Genomic DNA, 19,750 nt, shown 5'->3' with positions numbered 1-19,750 from the left:
ACCCATGTCTGCAAGAGTGCCAACATGTTTGCATTTTCTTTTCTGGCTGTCTCCCGCATTTCCAGCAACCTGAACAATGTTCCTGTCTGCTTCGATCCAGCAGGCATTTGATCCGATGTGGTCGGACTCGAGACCTCTGACCGTGCTGTGATTTCCAAAGGCCCAGAGCAACCTGAGCCACAGGGGTTAAAGTTCTGATCTGGCACACGGGGGCGTGAAAGCTGGTCTAATCGTGGCAGAGCCTTCATTAATCATAGTCACAGAGAACTCTAATAAAGAAAAGGTGGCAGATCTGATCTCAGCTATGGTTCTCTGATCCTCCACCAGGTCTGCAGTGGGTCCAGATGTGAGCGCTGACTGTGGAGTCATTCACGCACACATACATCTACCAAGTACACAAAATGCCTTGTGCATAACATCACGTGCAGGATTGGGTTATTTTCCAATGATGGACATGTGTGTTTGTTCCGACACAATGCAGGTAAAATGAGGTATCATATTTTTCCCGAGGTGAAGGTAGCAGTTCTCACCTGGAGACACAGAGCAACACTCTTTGATGCTTTTATATTTTACAGCCCTCTTTACAGTGTGTCTGTGATGTGCTTTCCTCCGATGAATCAGAGCTGTGTTCATCACGCACATACAAGGACACACACAGCTCTGTTGCTGAGTTTGATTAACGCCGATGTGACCTCATTCTCAACCACAAAATCGTGTTTCACAGGTCTTCACTCGGTCTACGGTTTCAGCCGGCAGACGGTTTACGTCAGAGCTCCACTAGATGGCAACATCCACATAGTTGTGTCATGAATCATCTTCAAACATTCTCACAGTTGAGTCAGGAGAGCGCATTTTAAATTCATTGCTCCTGCAACAGCAGCCCTAAACGTGCAAAACATGTTGAAGTATTTACAGTGAGGCACAGAATTACTAAATCTGTTTTAACATATTGGACACTAAATAGGTCGTTTCACAAAAAAATATTTTGACTTGTGTTGGTGGAAAAAGCCCATGTGGCACCAATAACATTAACTATGAAGCAGCTAAACGGAATTCAGCCATCATTCATTTTATTGTTTACACCTGTACTTTTCCTAACAGCGTGATCATGACCTACTTTGAATTGCAGGACATCATGTTTGTGTGACTCAGAAGTAGCAATAAACAAATCACAATTGAAGTTGTTGCTCCACAAATAGTTGCTTCATGAATAGCTGATTACTATATTGTGATTCACTAACAGTTGTTTATCGTGATCGAATCAACTTGGCACAAGCTTTACTCATGATATTACAAAATGTTGAGGTTTTCTCTGACCCTGCTGGATACAGGATTGTCGCTGCTACATGCTCTGCATATTGTCCAAATAACTCCTCAGCTGCTCTTCTTTGGTAGTTTGTATGCACACTTCTTAAAAATATGCCAACATTTGGCATGGATCATTTTACCAAAGGATCCCAGGAATCATCACAGATTTGCCCTTTAACCAACAAGAAAACTGTCTTGACAGACTGAAAACAAACAAACAATCAAAAATCCTATTACCCTCCACACAGCCTGCTTTTGGCATCAACGCCCCATCACACTTGAACTTGTTCTATGGCTCTTATCCAGATTGTTTTACTCCTGACTAGAGCCTTGCTTGTGTTGTATCTGCTCTCAGATGTACGTTGCTTTGGATAAGAGCGTCTGCTAAATGAAATTGTAAAACACAAAAAGTGTGTAGCGCTGCTGTTGATCTGGATGGTGAGTGGAAGCACAGCACAATCAATACATCTGGCAAAGATGTGGAGAGAAACATGGAGGGGAATCCTCTTCTAGGTAGAAAACAGAACTGATGGAATTGTTTCTTTCAATAATTTATCATATTGGTTTGACACTCAGCACCATATATTCTTAAAGTCCTTTAAAGTTGCTGATTGAAGCCCTAAAAACTCATCTCTGTGTATCAAAGTTACATATTTACAAGTTTCATAGTTATATCTTGTTTATAAAAAATAGAAAAAAAGGGGGCTATATTCTAACACTATATTTAATCACAACCAATCAGTTGATCTAATATTTTTTTCCAGAACATAGCTTTATCATACATTCAGGTGAAACTGAAGAATTAATATGAAAACTTTGGACCAAATATGTAAACTAATGTTGTAAAGATGAAGCCGGTGATTGGGACTATAAATGTCTGCAGTTAATTTCATGGATATTTGTGCAATAGAATTAAAAAAATGTCCACTTTCCAGTTGCAGGGAAAAGGGGAAGGATCCCCAATCCATCCAGAAATGTCTGGACTAAAGTTTTGGAATAACTGACCAACATTAAAGCTTTATTTTAAATAAAGCTTGGCAGTTTGAAGAAACTCAGCAGTGACTGCGGTCATGACACAGTGTGTGGGAAGTTGTTTTGTTTAGTCTGGGTGGACTTTTCCTGTGTTCATACAGAAGAAAGTTTTTAATCTTTTTGTCATCGCAGCGCAATAAAACAGTTGGTTTGAGCATGTAGGCGGCACGCCTCAGCATCCAATTTAGCACCGCATCACAGAGACGGTGAACACGTCCCCTCTACCCCAGAACAGAAAGGCTGTGCTGTCTCTTCAGATGAAAGCAGGTGCTCAGTGACAGGCAGTAAATGTCAGACCGTGGGTCTGCTGAAGGCAACCGAGCGAAGGAGTGAGTCACTGATGTGTCCTGCAGCGCTGTGTGGAAGATGATAGGACTCTGCAAGGCTGGAGATCATTAGTTCCTCAATCATTACCCAGACTGAATAGTTAACCAAGACTGTGTCTATGCTAAACCACGCAAGTTTTTTCCCCACACAAGCCATCAGTGGTGCCTAAACACCCACACAAATGGAAAACAAAAAGCAAAAAAACTTTGTCAGTATGTTCTGTGCACTGTTTCAACTATTAATAATTTCTACTGAGAGTGCAGTCAGAGAGGTGAACCAACAGGTGGACAAGCTGACACGTGCAGATCAATAAAGACCAGGGAAGGGATGTTCAGGGACTGTGAGTTAGGGATTGCTGCTCACTGGACTGGACACAGTTAGGTCTTGTTATGTAGTCCTGTATTTGTATGAGAAAGAACAGTGTCCAACCCAGTCAAAGTGCAGAGAGCTGTATTTTACACAACTGACTTCTCACAGGAGAAAACCTGAAAACACCCTGTGCTCACTGTGGCGCGTTATTCAGTGCTGCAAAATAGTCACTTTTACACGTTTCCTCTGAAACTCGTGCAGCAACATGAAACAGTTTTACATGTCAAACAATAGGAGAAATGTTTTACCACTTTCACAAAAGGCACTCTTTGTTTTCAAGGAGTAAAAAGCTTCATTATTTACTTATTTATAATTTTCTAAAATCAGAAGACAATCTTTTTTAAAACGTGAACTTTGGGTTGCCAGGTTATGAAAAATGTTGGTGTTTGTTATCAAATCTTTAAAAATTGAGTTTAGAAACTATAACTGCGAACTATAATCTGACCACACACTGCTGTTTTGTCAGGACCACTTGGTGTGACATTTAATTGCAGGGCAGTCTGGTGGACCAAAAAAATCCCATGAACATCAGAAATGGATGCCATAAGACCAACGTTCTTTAATGTTGTGGTGACTCTAGCAGCTTAGGCAATGAGACGTTTATCTGGTATTGTGTGGTTCATGCTGTGAAAGGGCTATTTTAACCCAAACCCTGATCTTTTCCTAAACCGAACCAAATAGTTTTGGTGCCTAAACCTAAACACACAGCAAGTGAAAACAAGATTTTTTTTTTTTTTTTTTCAACCTTTATTTAACCAGGAAGCCCCATTGAGATTCAAAATCTCTTTTACAAGAGAGACCTGGCCAAGGTAGCAGTCAATCACAACATATTAAGATGCAACAAATACAAATAAAACAACAAGAATAACTATTAAAACATAGTGAACCTCTCAAGAAAAACAATCACATGTCTCCGTCACCACATTCTTTATGATGCTCTTAAATTCATTAACTGATATGTGTTTCTAATCTAAGATCTTTCTGTAGATTATTCCAATCCCATGGGGCATAGTAGGAAAATGTAGTTTTCCCCAAATCAGTTAAAACCCGGGTACAGCATAAAGCCAAACTATGTGAAACCCTTCCTCTAACATCCTGACCCTAGGACACCTTGTGCATCTGAGACACCAACAGTTTGATGTCCTCAGAATGAGCATGAGTTGCATTAAACCATCAGGTCTGCACTCATTTACGTTATTTATGGGTCAGCAAAGGTTAACAAGTCATCTGATACAAAACAATATTTATAAAATTTAGCTTATGTACCTAAACTGACATAAACTGAATCGAAATTTAAACTTGAATAATGGTAATAGTCGAGGTAAAAATAAATTGTGGCCCAGAGAAAGAAGTAAAATGTGATTTTTTTTAATTTATTTTTTTAATATTGAGAAAACTATTGGCAAAAATCTGAGACTTTACCTTTTCTGCTGTACTGTACTAAGCAATACAGGATGTCATGGTTTAACAGGCTCATGAGCTACAAATATTGGCAAAATGTGGATCTAACCAGACTTAATTGTCTGATTGTATCAGAATAATGCACTCACATTTATTTACATCCATATCAACACGCCTGCAGTTGTAAAAGGATCATATCTTTTTGTTCTCTCGTCTTCTGCCTACAATTGTTGATGGTTTGAGCATCAATGTCAAATGTTCTGTCTCCAAGCAACTGATCAGAGCAACCTGTTTGTAACGGTGGTAGAGTCGCTGCAGGCCCACACAGAGAGAAGATCAGCGAAATCTCATTTACTTAGCCTCCCCCAGGAGAGTGGGCAGATCAGAGGAATGAAGAAAGAGAAGCATGTCTGTATCAAATGCTTTACAGCCTCGTGCTGGGATTTTCATTTCATGTCCTTTACACTTAACAGGATGTGCAGTATTTTGTGCTTTCATGTTGAAAAGATTTACTCCCATTACAGCAGCATCTTGGGAAAAATATTTGCTCAAAGTCTCCTCATCTCAGTCTGCATCGCAATACAGGTGGTACAGATCATCTCCTAAAAACAAGGTTACAGACTGACTTTATATCACAGGTGAGTGAACACTCGCATTGTGCTCTCTGAAAAATAAATACACTGAGTAAAACAAATAAAACTAAACTTATTTTTACTGAGGACCTTTCACAATTTCAAGCACATCTGGAACTTTTATGGCCCTCACCTCATGACAGAAGTAGTGGTTCAAGCCAGCAGCAAATTGCAAATTAGAGAGTGATGAAAGAAAATTTGTATTGAAAGAGAAGAAATAAAAGCTGAATAGGAAGCATGAGTTGCTACGATGAGTGTAATTAAGTGTGAGAATGTGTTTTCCATCCAGCTGGGCCCAAAGTTCCTCATTTTACATACTGTAACAGTTTTTCAACTCACGAGGCTTTGTGTGTGTCTGTTTGTGTGTGGCAGCAGTCACATTTGTTGGTGATCCGATATGACATAAGATGGCCCCAGGAAGCTGGATTACATCACCTTTTGATTGCCCATCCTATGGATATTTATAATTCCACAGCGGGATGTCACCCACCGTGAACAGGAAACAATGGCGAAAAGATCTGGTCATGAAGCAGAAATTTACCACAACATCTCTGTCGGCGCTAAATGGTTTGAATGAAGGACAGTTTGTTTCAGCTCCGGTCAGAGCAGTGAGGCTTGATCTGAATACATCTTCAGGGGACACTTTCTGGAGCTGGATCAGATTCAGTCAGAAAGTGAACGTGTCTGTGGGATCATGGAGCTGTTGTTTGAAAAATGACATCCAACTGAGTTTTGTTGACCTTTATTTTACTGAGTGTAGAGCCTCCGGCTGTGCAGCATAAAGGGTCCCCATGTTCCCATAAAATCACCATGATGACTGTCATAATGTCCATTGAGCTCAGTTATTCACCACCTCTGGAGCAGCGGCAGGGTTCGTCCCAGTGATATCATCACTACAGGCGGCTGTTTAGCTTCAGGAGGAATTTATTCAGGATCACACTAGTGGTGTACTAGTGATTTTAGCCAATTAAATGTAAAGTGTGTACACCTTTCATTAATACTGAACAGGTAAGGATTGATATTACATTTTGAGCTAACATTAATGTTCCTCAAGGGATGAGTCCTGATGACCTTTGAGATCTCCTGACTCTTCCTCCAAGGCAACCATGAGCATCGGTGTTCTCCCCGAAAAACGTAAACATCACTCGTTAATAAAGTTTATGTCAATATCACTTACAGACAGCATGTCCTAAATCTGGCGCGTTGGTTGGAACGCCGTCACTCTGGAAATCTCTTTTGTCATCCTCAGACAATTTTAAAATCCAGAAAGAGCTTCTAGCAGTCAAATCCCACCTCAAAAGTCATCACGAATGTTTGATCTGCTTCAGCTACACCAGTTCATAACTTCAAATCCACATCAGAAACTTTGGTCATGTCTCCTCCAGGCGTCCACCAGCCTCTCCTCCACACACCATGAACTCAAATTCAAGCCCCACATCCAGGGTCCTCAGCATCTGTTACCGGCCGTACAGCTTCCGGGTTCAAGCCCGATGTCTCCGCCCACCAGAGTGACATCACAGCTCCAGCGCCCCCTGTTGGTATGGCCCATCTCCTCCAGCCTCACCTCTGTAGCCACATACTGGCAGGTAATGATATCAGCCTAGTTTAATTCTGTTTAGCTCATCTGAATCAGGCTGTGGAGGAAAAGTCTTAATAGTTGTGTTGAAAGATCAGTTAAAAATCATGATTCAAGGCCGTCATAGGATATTGTAATGACTGTGTTTAAGGTAGCTTTAGGAGCCTATATGTAAAACTCAAATTAGTCTGGCTTAGTAAAGTTGATCAGCAGCTTATCGGCTCCCTCTCAACAGAGGCCTAATGTACCAACAATCCCAGTAGTCTGGTCCAAAGCTCAAGACTGGGAACAAAATTCTGAGAGCATGCAAGTAGTCTGGGTCAGAAAAGTAAAGTCTGGAATGAAGTGCCTTAAACCTGAATTCAACAACCAGCAAGGGGCGACTCCTCTGGTTGCAAAACGATGTGTGACTGGATAAAAGAGAAATAGACCCTAGTGCTCACTTGGTTTATTACCATAGTCACATTTTCCTAACAAGCCTATGGACTCTACAGCTAGTTTCAAAACTTTTTGAGTTTAGCATGATGTTCATTCTATATAGTCGCATTTAGAGTAAAATAGATGATAAAGCATCGCATGGTTTAGGGCAGGGCTAAATTGTGATCGACATGATGCTACTTTATCTGCATACATAGTGTGTTCAAGTTGACAATCATATCCACCCATTGTTTGTCTGGTTTCAAGAGACTAAGACAACAGTTGTCTGCAAACCGAAGGATGACGTCACAGTGCCTACATCATGTACAGTCTATGTGCTGCAGCTGCTGTCTGGCAGCATCCGTGCTCTATATGTTGAATGGACAGCAGCAGGATGTAACACAGCTCTCAGCCACGGTCTCTCCCACTAACAACCTCCATCATACTCAATAGGCTGCCTGCTGAGTCTAATTTCATCACTGAACGGCTAAATAGAGTCGATTGTAGCTTAAAATAGAGGAAGTGGTCAGCAATATGATGTGACCAACATCTGAAGCTCTGAGAATTTTCTGACTTCAGAGGATTCTATGAGCTCGCTGTGGTTTCCATTGTCGGCACAATTAGTTTTGTTGGTGTGATGAAGCAATGTCGTGGTCAACAGGATCTCCCACAGCTCTTAATACATGAAATGACCACGTTTATACTCATCTTTCCACAAATATAAATTTAATTGAAATGTTCCAGCATTGCTTTCTACGAAAGGAAATACAGAAACACCTAAATAATGTTTGAATGCGTTGCAATTCAAAGCCACCAGGCCTGTTCACAGCAGACATTTTGACCTGTTAAAGTGAGGACAGCATGTGTTTCTAATAACATTACCAGCTCTGTCCCAGTGGCCTCAGGAAACCATGACAATGATCCAGAGTGCACAACAGCCAGACCCCTGAAAGTGTCACAGCTAAGTGGAGTTCTTCCTTTTTTCTTTTTTTTTTTTGCTGTGCTTTTCTTGCTTTTTCCTGCTGTCTTCCAGGAAAAGGGCCAGTGTAGCTCTGGAATCCCAACAGTTGATGATCAGATCTGTCCTGCTGTCCTTGAATATCATCAACAGGTTCGGCTGTTTGTTAGCTTTTTGTTGTTGTTGTTTTCCTTTATTGATCTTGGACTTTATCCAAATTACAAGCCACCTACATCGTTTGGCAAAACTCTTTTATGATTTATTTTAAATACTCTGAAATGATTTCCTTTCAAAAGTAAAGACATTCACATACAGTTGAGACAATAAATGCCACCAGCTGACATGATCAGTATACTATACATAACAAACTATACAAACACAACACAACAGTTCCTTGCCTAAACCCCCAAAAAACATTACATGTTAGTGTTAATAACATTGTCAATATTATCTATGTGAATACTGTCAAATAAATAGAAATATTTGTTAGGTTCAGACCTATTTCTGTTCGGGCAGATGTCAAATTTTTTTCAAAAAAATATCACATTTTGAATTGAAATGGCTATTTAAAATAAAATGACATACATATATTTGTTTCGACCTGGCATTGCGGTGTTAAACTCTGTGTTCATCTTAACAACTGCTAGTTGTCGAGCCACAGCGGTTGAGAAATGCATTATGTGCAGTCACAGTCACTCACTTTGCACAGCAACACAAGAGACAAAATGTAAAGTTTCCAAAAAACAAACAGTTCTCATATTCATCTGCTCTGCGCTATACCATGATGGATTTTTTTGTTTTTTAATTATGCATTTGCTGTGCATCATTACACTACCAGCAATACATAACCGCTGTATAGCCGCAGTGACAGTGAGTCACAACGCTCCCACATGGTAATTGTATATTTCAGCGTCTGAAAGGAGGACAAAACATTTTTTCTCTCTTTAGGAATGCACAAAATAAAACAATCATTCAGCAGCCATGCCGCGTATAGTGAAGTCACTCTAACAGCCTCATCCTCAAAGATATTAGCACAGAGCGGGATTCGGAGTTTACGGACAAATACTGGCACAGTCATAAACCACATCAAACCACAAGCAGTGGTAACGCACTGTATATGCTTAAATTATTTGTTCTAATCAACATTAACATTTGTAGTCTCTGGACACGATACGAACAGTACAACATCAGCACATGTTTCATACAGTACATCCAGAATGATACAGTTTTACAGACTACAGTTCAAGAAGTCACAGTGGAAATAATCACAAAGGCAATGCAGGGATGCAGAATACTGTTATTATATTACATCCCTCCTCACCGGACTCCACACAGCGATCAATGCTTTGCTCTCTGCAGCTCAATACAGATGAAAAAAACGCTTTTCCACTGCAGGAACTTCTGGGACATTTTAGAGCAGCACGAACTTTTTGTCAGGATTTCCGACAACTCTTTCAGGGCCATTTTCAGGTGAGAAAAAGCAGCTACTCTGTGATTGGTACTCTTGAGCAGCCCTGAAAAACTGCTAGGTGTTGATGCTCATGATCGAAACTTAAAGAGGCGTTGCTATTTTCATGCTGTTTTGGCGCACTCTGAATTAAAGTCCTGGTCACAGCTGTTGGAGCCTGAAAAGGTTTATTATGGGACTGTTCCTGTAAACGTTCACTCTACCTTGTGCCTGCCCTGAGTTCCTGCAGTGGAAACCTGCCTATTGATCATCTGAATACTTGCCCCTAAAACAGCAGTTGTTCAACTCATCCTCGTCATCTGTTGATAAGTTACATAGAAACTGTCAAGTTTTCACATCAGTCAAAAATCCACCAAACTAAAACAGCACACACTGCAGCCCTTTCCCAGTCTGTCAGCTGGTCCTACAGCACATCTGATTTGATGGTGTGCCAGCGAGCGGTTTCGATTTGCCCCCGACTGCACATTTCCTTCCAGTGTCCCTGTCCCGCCTCTGAAGCGTCGCTGCCAATCAGCACGCGGCCCAGAATGCTGCTCTTGGTGTAGAGACGACCCTGTAGACACGTGATGATAAAGAGATTAAAAAATCTGAGCTATAAATCACAGATAGTCACAGAAATCTCAGCCTTTTACCATCAGGGCTTATGTAAAACTTTCTACCTGCATGATGATGAATTCAAGGACCAATGGCAGCTCGGTCATGTCACCAGGAGGCAGGTCGAACAGGAAAGGAGCGTTCCAGATGGGGTTTGGACCGCTGGCCCCTTTGGTCTCCTTGGTACCGATTACTTTCCCATCCTGACGCAAGTTAATGACAACATAGTGCTCTGTTGGGTAAAACGACATCCTCAGTTATGATTTTGTTGTATTTATTTCATTTTTTTCTGCTCATGTTATAATTAGATTAAACCATTTAATTAGATTAAAACGTTTCCCCCTACAAAGGTCAACAAACCAAAAGAAGCAGCTAAATCATTTACATTAACATTTTCAGTTGTTGTTAGTAATAAAAAAAAACTTCTCACTGCAGTGTTGTGTCATTAAGATTCACATCAAACGACCTACACATGCTGATTTACATCCTCTCTGACCTCCTCCTCCCTGCATCATCACTTGCAACATGTAATTTCCATTCGAGCATGCTAATTGGATTTACTAAAATTAAAAATGTGTCACTATCACATAAGAGTCACGCAAGGAGCACTTATTTTCAGATTTCAGGGGTCACTTGACTCACAAGAAAGACACAACCGACCAATTTGCCTCAAAGTGTCAGGTTAGGTGTGGGAAACCGAAGCATCAAAGTTGTTTTCCTTTTTCCAGAATCTCCTTTGCTCACCAGCATCATCAAAGCAGGGCTTTAAATCAGATGCAGTGAGATATGGTGCAGACAGGAGGGGAAATGACACCGGGCTGATGGGCTCCTAATCTGATTATATTACAAGCCAATCAAGGATGCGGTCTGTCTGACTGTAGCTGAGGGAACACAGCAGACTGCAGTGGTGCATGTGCTGCTTGTACTGTAAGTATACTAACAATGTGATGAGGGGAAATCTTTACAAAACCACTCAGTGAGATGATGGTACCCCTGGTCATGTAGAGGTAAACATACCAGTCTGGGATCAGGCAACAGACGCCATTAGAATTTCTGGACTGCTGTATGAAATGTCTGTGTTCTGATTGTGTTGTTATTTTATCTGGAAATTCAGACTATCCCAAATCAAGTTACATAGATTTATGGAGGGACGTGGTGAGAGGGAGATGAGCTTTCTGCAAATGTTTGAAATGACAAAGTATTAAAATATGTAGTAATAAAGTAAAATTTAAGTCCATTCTTAATGCTGCTTTACTCAATATTTTATAGTCGCAACAAACCACATGAATACCTCTTTATGAAAGTAGAGGAAAACACCAAAGAGACTTATCACATGACGCAGCACTTCACCTCATCTCTACAGAGATTCACAGCAGCTTTCAGCTCATTGTGTTGGTTCTTAAGTCCACATCCTGGTTGACTGATTGCATCAACTTTGTGTCCAGCAAGAAAATAACTTGACTGTACGCTGCTTATTCAGTATCAAACACCTGACGAAGACAGCAATTATCTGGTGAAAGTAATGAAGCATTTAGCAGCTAAGGAGTCAGATATGTCCCACGGTGATTAGTGGAGAGTGAATAGCACTACAAAAAGAGTCAGATTAATGCTAATGTATCTGCTGGATGTGTCTGAAGGTTATACTTCTATTTAATACGTTTAAAGAACCGTGGACATAATGTGAGTTTCCAATGAGGCTTTTGCAGAAAAACTTGTAGAGATTAAACTCCACCAGGTCCACTGATCAAGGACTATTGTTAATGCAGCAGATTACAAGCATAAAATACTTCTTCTGGGGAAAAAAACTGAGTTGACTGTTAACTTGTCAAAGAAAGTGCCTTTGTGCTGCCTGTGTGTGTTATTTTGAGTGATGGTGCTTAATAACTGGTGGTAACTTCTGCAGAAATGATTCCTAACCCATTGTTTTCTTATTTTAACACCCAAACCAGTGTTAACAAAAAACTATGTTAGTTTCTTTTAATTATTACCATAAACCTTTCCTAAGCTTCTTATAACATTTAACCAGACCTTTATCATAAAAGTGACTGTTAGGTGTACGAGATCTGGAAAAACTAATGCATTAAATAAGACAATGACCACCAGTTTATTCCATTCCTTAGATATGATGCATTGTTTCACCTGGAGCTCCTGGGATCCGTGTGAGCTTGGCCAGATTCTCAGCCTTTCGAACCATCACCTTGATGCGCTGGGCCAGCGTCTGGTACTGCAGCAGGATGAAGAGTTGCCCCAAAGCCCGCGGCACACACACCGAGCTCTTCCTGCGGCCCAACGTTTCCTGAGAACTCACACTCTGAGGGTGGGAAAGAGAACAAAGAACAACAGAAGATTAAGAAAAAATGTTATAGATTTAGCGAAAAGGGAAAAAGATTTTTTTTTCTTTTACTCAGCAGATGTTAACTTCATACTTTAAGAGGCTGGGAATAAAATAAAACCAAGGAAAGAGCTGATTCAAGCAGTAAAGCACAGAAATCTCATTGGTCATGATTGTGCTTTTGTCAGTGAATGAGACTCCGATACTCCGAGTCAATGTTTCGTTCCCCATCAAAGGGTTTCACTGTGAGTCACTGCCAGTCAAAGTAAGAGTTAAATCAATTTTTCTTCCTCACTACAGAATAACTGCAAGGCTTCTTGACTCGAGGAGCTCAGCATGGCTAAATCTGTATCACATCTTCAGTCACTTAGAGCTAACCGGTGATATAGGCTGTCTTCACATGTAGCTGCCAGGTTTACGGATTTCATTTGACCTCCCGTCCTACAATAATAGAAACATTCATGCTCTTAGTCACTCTGTGTAAAAGGCAAAGCTCATGTGTGAGCTGATGGTAATTTCCATCTGATTTCACGTCAGCTCTCATTAGCTTGTATTGTTTTTGGGGTCCGGTGAGTCACATTCTGCTGTCAGCTGGCTGAGCGTTCGCCCGCCAGCGACTCGCCGAGGCCAAGGAGCGGAGTGTGAAGACGGTTTTGTCCAGCAAGTGGGTTCCGGTTCACTGCCTCTGTCTGTCACTAACACTTCACCTCAGAGAGCATCGCTTACACCGCCTTTTAGAAGGAGAGACGTTATTCCGCAGACGAAGAAACCTTAAAGTGACAGAGGCTTGTTCAATGCGAGAAGTTCTTTAGATGGTAATAGTCATTTCATAGGCTGAGGGTTGTTCCTTCAAATACAAGACTGTTTCAAAGGAGACAACTACAATGGGGCTATTGATGCAACTCTGGACTGAAAGTTTCCAACAGCTGGTACAACCACCAAGCAGTCAAGATTCATTGCTGCTTCACCTGTTTTTCTTTTTCTCCAAAACTGCAACTTTAAATTTGAGGTTGTCAGGTTTGAGGTTAGTTTCTGCAATCAGGCTGTGCAAGCATATACTTATCAGAATTGACTTTTATTTTTAAAAAAATACTTGCATTAAAAAGGCAAACTTAAGTCTAAATTAAACAAATGGCGATGTAGTGTTCGTGATAATAGGCCGCTCAAGTCTGTTGTTATTTTGTGACTCTGTGAACTCTTGATATCTTGAGTTACATAACCAACTCAAACACACTGATTCTATGAGTCATTCAGGGATCCACAAAGCGTTGAAGCCTTAAAAGACAGCGGAGCAAGAAATATAAGATCGGCACACATTTCCCTCAAAACGTATTTATTTATGCAGGAATGACTGACTGAACCTTCACACCTCGTCAGCAATAACTCCATATTCACGCTTATTTATGCTACATGCTCAGTACACTAGTACAGGCTTTGTCTATCACACATAAATCAACCAGGCAACCTCACCTCAAAGGTTTTTACAGGATGCCTGCATGTCAGTGAATAGGAAACTAACTGAAGTGATGAATACATACTCCAGCTGTATATTGTCACTGAATTAGTTTTATAAACTTTCTTCACTCTGCTGTAGGACTAAAATGTAAAATATCTGCCAGTAATGTTGAGTATGAAACTCTAACTCTGAGGTCTTGTGCCACTTTGCCAAGTGAACCAAGCAAAAAAAAAAGGGTTGGTTTTTTTTAATCATCAATGGGAGCATGTTTTCAGCTCGGAAGCTGAAATACGCCACTCTGGTACTGAAGCCCTGAATTGTGTGGAATTGAAGCAAATGAGAGTCCAAATATAAAAGCAGAACATCTACTGCAGCAGACTAAGAAGACCCAGACAATTATCTCAATTATTGGTCAGGGACAAAAAAACAACATGTGAACAGTTGGCGGGTGAATTCCAGGAGGATCAGAATGATGCTGCAACGGAGCATAAAACTGTTACGGACAAAATGTAGTGATATCTTGGATGTACTGTATGTACATCACTTAATCCTTGTCAGTTTATGTAGATTATAGATTTGTCATGTGAACAGTGTATAATGTTTTTCATATTCTTATTCCTACCCTCAATGACTGTCCATAAAAAAGAAGTTTGTGGCCTTTTGCCAAAGAGGGTATATGACTGTAATTAAAGTAAAGCTGCATCGGCCTGATCACTCAGCTTTCGCTAAATTTCTGCCACGTCATGCCTCCCAATTCCTATGAAATGTCAAAACAAGTAATGTAATGCAGATGAATAATCATCAATACTCCAGCTGGTTCCATTCCACTGATTAAAAAACCTGCCGTTTTACGATCAATCCAGCACGTGATGACATTTAAAGTCACGAGCGCACAGCCTCTGTACTCACACCCACTCTTTAAAGAATTATTCAGAATGCTGAGCCGCCCAGCTCGTTCTCAGCAACCTCCTGCTGCACATCCACACACATTCACACCAGGCAGCTGTTGTCACCGAGAGAGAGGAAGGTGTACAGAAACAGATGGACGTGAAAGGAGGAACCGGAGTGAGTACGCGTCACTCTGACTTTCACTTAACTGTTAAATGAGCAATGTGATGATGGCTGTGAAAAGAAAAGAACACAGAATGTCTCAGATTGACTAAGCAATGTCCACTGAAACATCAGGCCCACCTCCCGTCAAAAGCCTCTTATTAATGCTTTCTGGCAGAGTTTCAGCAGTGCCGCAGAGGGCACGGCGTGGGCAGACCGCCAATTTGTTGCACTTGGCTTGTTTGCTCAGCAGTCGCCAACAACAAAGTCACCATGACTGACAACAGTGGAAAACTGGCTAATGGGAGAGCTGATTAGACGCTACATTCCTTCATGGATATGTGTTAGCGTAGTGCATGCGTAGGTTCACTAACCGCTAAATTGACTGAAACTAAAGGCTTTGTTTGTGAAAACTTTTTAAAAAAGAGATACAGTATATTCAGGACCAGTGTAAAAGTACAATGGAGTTACAATCCCAATCAGCCAAACACAGAAACACACAAACGTACACCCACGTGCACATATGCACATACACACACACACCAACACACACACACCTACACACACACACAAAAGCCCATAGTCCACCCTGCATTAATCTGCACTTGAAGTCCTTGGGAGGACACCTGATAAACTCAGACCTGATCCAGCAAACACTACGTCTCTCATTCTCCTGTTGCAGTTTATTTGGTTTTCTGTGTAGTCTGACTGAACCTGGCCAAGCAAAAATGAACAAGACTCAAAAGGATATTATGAATGCGTGTTGTGGCATAGGCAGCCTCTTTGGCAACCGATTACTTTTAATGACTTGCTTGTGTTGCATCATAGATTTTCTGACGTGTGCATGATGTAGATTTCTGATACTACATGGATCTATCTGCAGATGTCTACATGCTGCCCAGTTTAGCTATTCATGCTTGCCAGCATTGTGAATGTGCAGAATACATAGATGCCAATCTACGATGACTCTAAGGATAGAGTCCTCTAAGTGGGCTAGTATAATAATTATGATGCAATCGTGGTATCCACAGATATTTGTGGTTACATCCGCAAGACGGTATAATCAAGGCTTGACACTGGCGTTAACCTGCCCTTTGTCTTCATTGTGTGCTCAGCAGTATTCAACTCCTGAATGCAGTTTAGAGGTAACCACTGATCAATAAGATTTTTTAGACTTGTTTGGGTTTGATCGTGTAAGCTACCAAGGCCTCTGTATGCTCAGAACAAACTGGAAGCACTCCTACTAGACTGTGCAGTTCTTCGTGCCTGTTTAAGCGAAGGTCCAGGTCATCTATCCCGGTGATTTGGGCTCAGTTTTGACTGTGTTTTGCGTGTATGGATCTCCTCCACATGAGTTATATTTGCAATTATGGACCATGTGTTGTGACATGACTTTGGGCAGACCTGTTTCAGTTTTAGCACCCACACTAGGGCCGGTGTACCGAAGCCAAGATATTTTTCTCTAGCCCACACGATTTGGACCAACTTGGGGCCAAATCAATTTGTCTCCTGGGAGGAGCTGAGCGCGAGTTCCTACTTGGGTCAGAGTCAGAGGACCTAAAATTAGCAATCTGCTCTGTTTTGGAACATTTTATTGCACTTTCTATGAATTCTTACTCCACAAACTCTCTTGAAAGCTGAATTGTAATGTTTAAACCAAATGAATGAAACGATCAGATCACCATATACCTTTTTCAGCTTGTTTTTAGTTGGGCTGAGCTGCCTGGTGTAGGTAGTGGTGGTATCAGGCTCCCAGTCCATCTGCTCACAGGGCAGCTCCACCACCCCCAGCGCAGCCTCTCTCAGGCCTGAGAAGTCCCTGCTGTAGACGGCCAGTCTTAAGGTGCAGGTGCGCAGCTCTTCCACGCTTCCCACCTGCAGCACAAAGCTCTGACTATGGAGCTCTGGACTGAGGCTGCGCCTCCTTGAGGCTATCTGCTGAGGGGACGGACAGAGTGGAGGAAGGCTGGCCCGAACAAACACACCACTACGCCTTCGACTGGCCCCCGAGAACCCCAGGATGTTGACCACCAGATTGCCACCGGCAGAAGAGAAGAGCAGGGAGAAGTGCAACAGAGGAGCTGACTTGGAGAGGATGGAGACAGAGTTCAAGCCGTACTGTGACGTACAGGACTCCCCCTGCTGGACAGGAGATCCGGCGGCAGCTGCAGTCAAACAGCTGCTCTCACTGTAGATTAAACTTTCACCACTCACGGTGCTGCGCCGACCCATCGCCCGACGGGATTTAGACACAAAACTCAGCTTAGTGATGGACGGCAAAGAGGCTCTGCCGTGACTTGGAGGTTTGTTAGGTGAGCAGGGAACAGCTGGAGTGCTGAGGCGCCGCATTGGGAAAGTAGATCTAGACTGCACCAGCTCAGCAGACCTGGTGGGGCTGCGGTCAAAGGGCAGAGCAGTGAGATCATCCTCAGAGGGAGAAGAGCTGCTTTTAGAGGACGGAAAGTCCAGCACATCCCCATCCAGCTCCTCATACTGCTGCTTGACAGGCTGCGTGCACAGAGATGGAGTCAATGTCACGGTGACCCTCTCAGCAGGATGAGGAGACAAGAAAACTGCCTCTTTGTCATCCGATGAAACACTCTTCTTTCTGCGACAGCAAAGGATGCAGCCAATGACCAGGCAATAGCAGAACACAGCCAGACCCACAGCCAGCAGGATCTGCAGGTGGACTGGAAAACAAAGCAACAATCGAAGGTTAATATTGTGTTAGTGGAATTGATGAGGAGCACGAGAAGCTGAGACAGAGTGAATCTGTAAGTGAGCAGGACAAGAGAAAAACCAGAAAAGAGAGTCTTAAAATAATTAACATCATCACAGACAAATCAGCTTCTGAGTTTGACTTAAAATGAAGCAAAATTTATGACAAAAGATGTAACTCTAAACCATTATCCTGTTGTCTCTGCGCTCTGTGTCCTTGATTCGATTAAAGAGGAAATGTTATAATCATATTTGTATAAATGATATTGCTGCAGTTGCTGTTTGGATCCAAGGCAGGAGCAGTGCTCATGCCAAGCACTGGTGGCAACGCTTTGCTTTCAGATCGTGTGTGTGCGCGTGTGTGTGCATGTGTGTGTGTGTGTGTGCATGTGTGTGTGTGTGTGTGTGTGTGTGTGTGTCTTTATCATTCCAGCATCTGATTGTAAACCGATGGTTTTTAGTATTACTACAAAAGAAAAACAATAAGTTGAATAAAACATACTAACTGTCTTGAACATAATGCTTTTGCATAATTTTATTCAGATTCTCTTTAACTTCAGCACATTGTAATAAACACCTTTAAAAACATAAAACCTTAAACAGAATATTGAAGTGAATGGATGTTAAAGTGGAAGCGCGCTGCTCATTTAACACCACATAATCAGGGTGTTCTGGGATGACTCATAGTGGCGAAAATGGAAAGCTGTGAACGTCATCCAGTGACCACTGCAGCGTAAACAACCATCAATGAGAGTGAAAACCATTCACTGTAAAGAGCTTGACGGGTTATTTTTGGTATTAACTATTAAGTTTAAACTCACCACATCTTTGCTGAGAACAGATTAAGTTCATTTCACACTAATCGGGGGTGTTTCCCTCCCATCAATATAATTCTTATCACAGCAGACTTATCAAAATAAAAGCACACTGCATGAGGTGCATCCTCGGCTCCTTAAGATCCACAGAGATGAGATCACTATCAATGTAAGTGGGTGCTAACTGTCAGTGCAGATCCATTTCAGCCCCGACAGAGAACCAGTCCAGGAGCAGCAGCTCCTCCATTAGGAGATGAAAGTGCAGAAGGGGTGGCATACTGCAGGGATGTAAAATAAGGGCCGGTGGCTCGCTTTAAAATGTGGCTCCGTCTGTTCAGCCAGGGACCGTTTTTATGCACTAAATGATGTACTGGTGAATCTGAGTGCTGCCAATTCAGCATTTAATGCAGAATGTTTTCCTCTTGAAGGAAATATTTGCACTTTGCTGCTGTGGTGTGCATGGGTTGCTATGTAGACCTAATCATGCATAAAGTAACGGCAAATGACATGCAATTACCCCTTCTCTAGAATAATCTTTTTTTTTTTTTTGTCTACAAAAGTCTTTGTGCTTGTTGTGAGCTCCATGGTTCATGCCTCAGTTGTCTCAATGCAAAGACCCTCCTTTCTTTCAGCTTTTTCCTCCACTTCTCTTCAACTACTCCTCATGTTTGAGGTCAGTTAAACAGGATTAATTAGCAAACAAAGAAACAAACATCAGTGTTATGTCCTGGGATTGTCGACTTTTCTGTTGGAAAAACATGCAATTAAGCTACAAATAAGATCAAGCCTGAGGGAATACAGATTGCAAACTAACAAAATGAAAAGAAAGCAGCTCAAAAGCATGTCCTACCTCCCAGAGTGTACTGCGACATGGTCCTGTGGTTTGGTGTGTGTGGACTCAGTGTGCGCGCTGCTGCTGAGAGCTCTCCATCTCAGTGCGCACAGACCTGCAGCTCCCAGCCAATAGCTGCACCGGCTGACCGAGCTTTTATGTCAGCGGCACCGACTAGAGGCAGGAAAGGTCCTGCCTTCTTTAAAACAGCTCAGCCTACCAGTTTCACTGTGCACTCTCATTTTATTACAGCTGTTAGGCCTTTACTGTTCATCCCCTCTGCTAATTGTGGATCAAACTACAGCAGTCTGACTGAGAGCTAGAGAAAACACTTGATGGCAGTGATTGGCTGAAAGAGTTGTTCAACAAAATACCAGTGTACGGGTCCCATCATGCTTGTTTGGTTGTTTTTTGTTTGTTTGTTTGTTTTTATATTTCTGGTAAACCACAAGTCAAAAGCAATGT

The 19,750-nt window shown here is 41.8% G+C and overlaps 1 protein-coding gene across 1 annotated transcript; it reads right to left on the bottom strand.

Annotated features, from left to right (window-relative positions):
• Window positions 1-9,751: 9,751 nt before the first annotated feature.
• On the bottom strand, window positions 9,752-19,392 carry LOC103354314 (synaptotagmin-5). Its single transcript, XM_008277640.1, has 5 exons — window positions 19,304-19,392; window positions 16,610-17,610; window positions 12,222-12,393; window positions 10,148-10,314; window positions 9,752-10,041 (listed from the first exon to the last, which is right to left on the bottom strand). Exons 1-5 carry the CDS (start codon window positions 19,323-19,325, stop codon window positions 9,892-9,894), a joined length of 1,512 nt encoding a protein of 503 aa, XP_008275862.1. The 5' UTR covers window positions 19,326-19,392; the 3' UTR covers window positions 9,752-9,891.
• Between the last annotated feature and the right edge of the window lie 358 nt (window positions 19,393-19,750).

This window comes from Stegastes partitus, unplaced genomic scaffold (assembly GCF_000690725.1).
Source record: "Stegastes partitus isolate 25-593 unplaced genomic scaffold, Stegastes_partitus-1.0.2 Scaffold104, whole genome shotgun sequence".
NCBI lineage: Eukaryota > Metazoa > Chordata > Actinopteri > Pomacentridae > Stegastes > Stegastes partitus.
The sequence above is the reverse complement of the archived record's forward strand: the minus strand, read 5'-3'. Positions and strand labels throughout refer to the sequence as shown.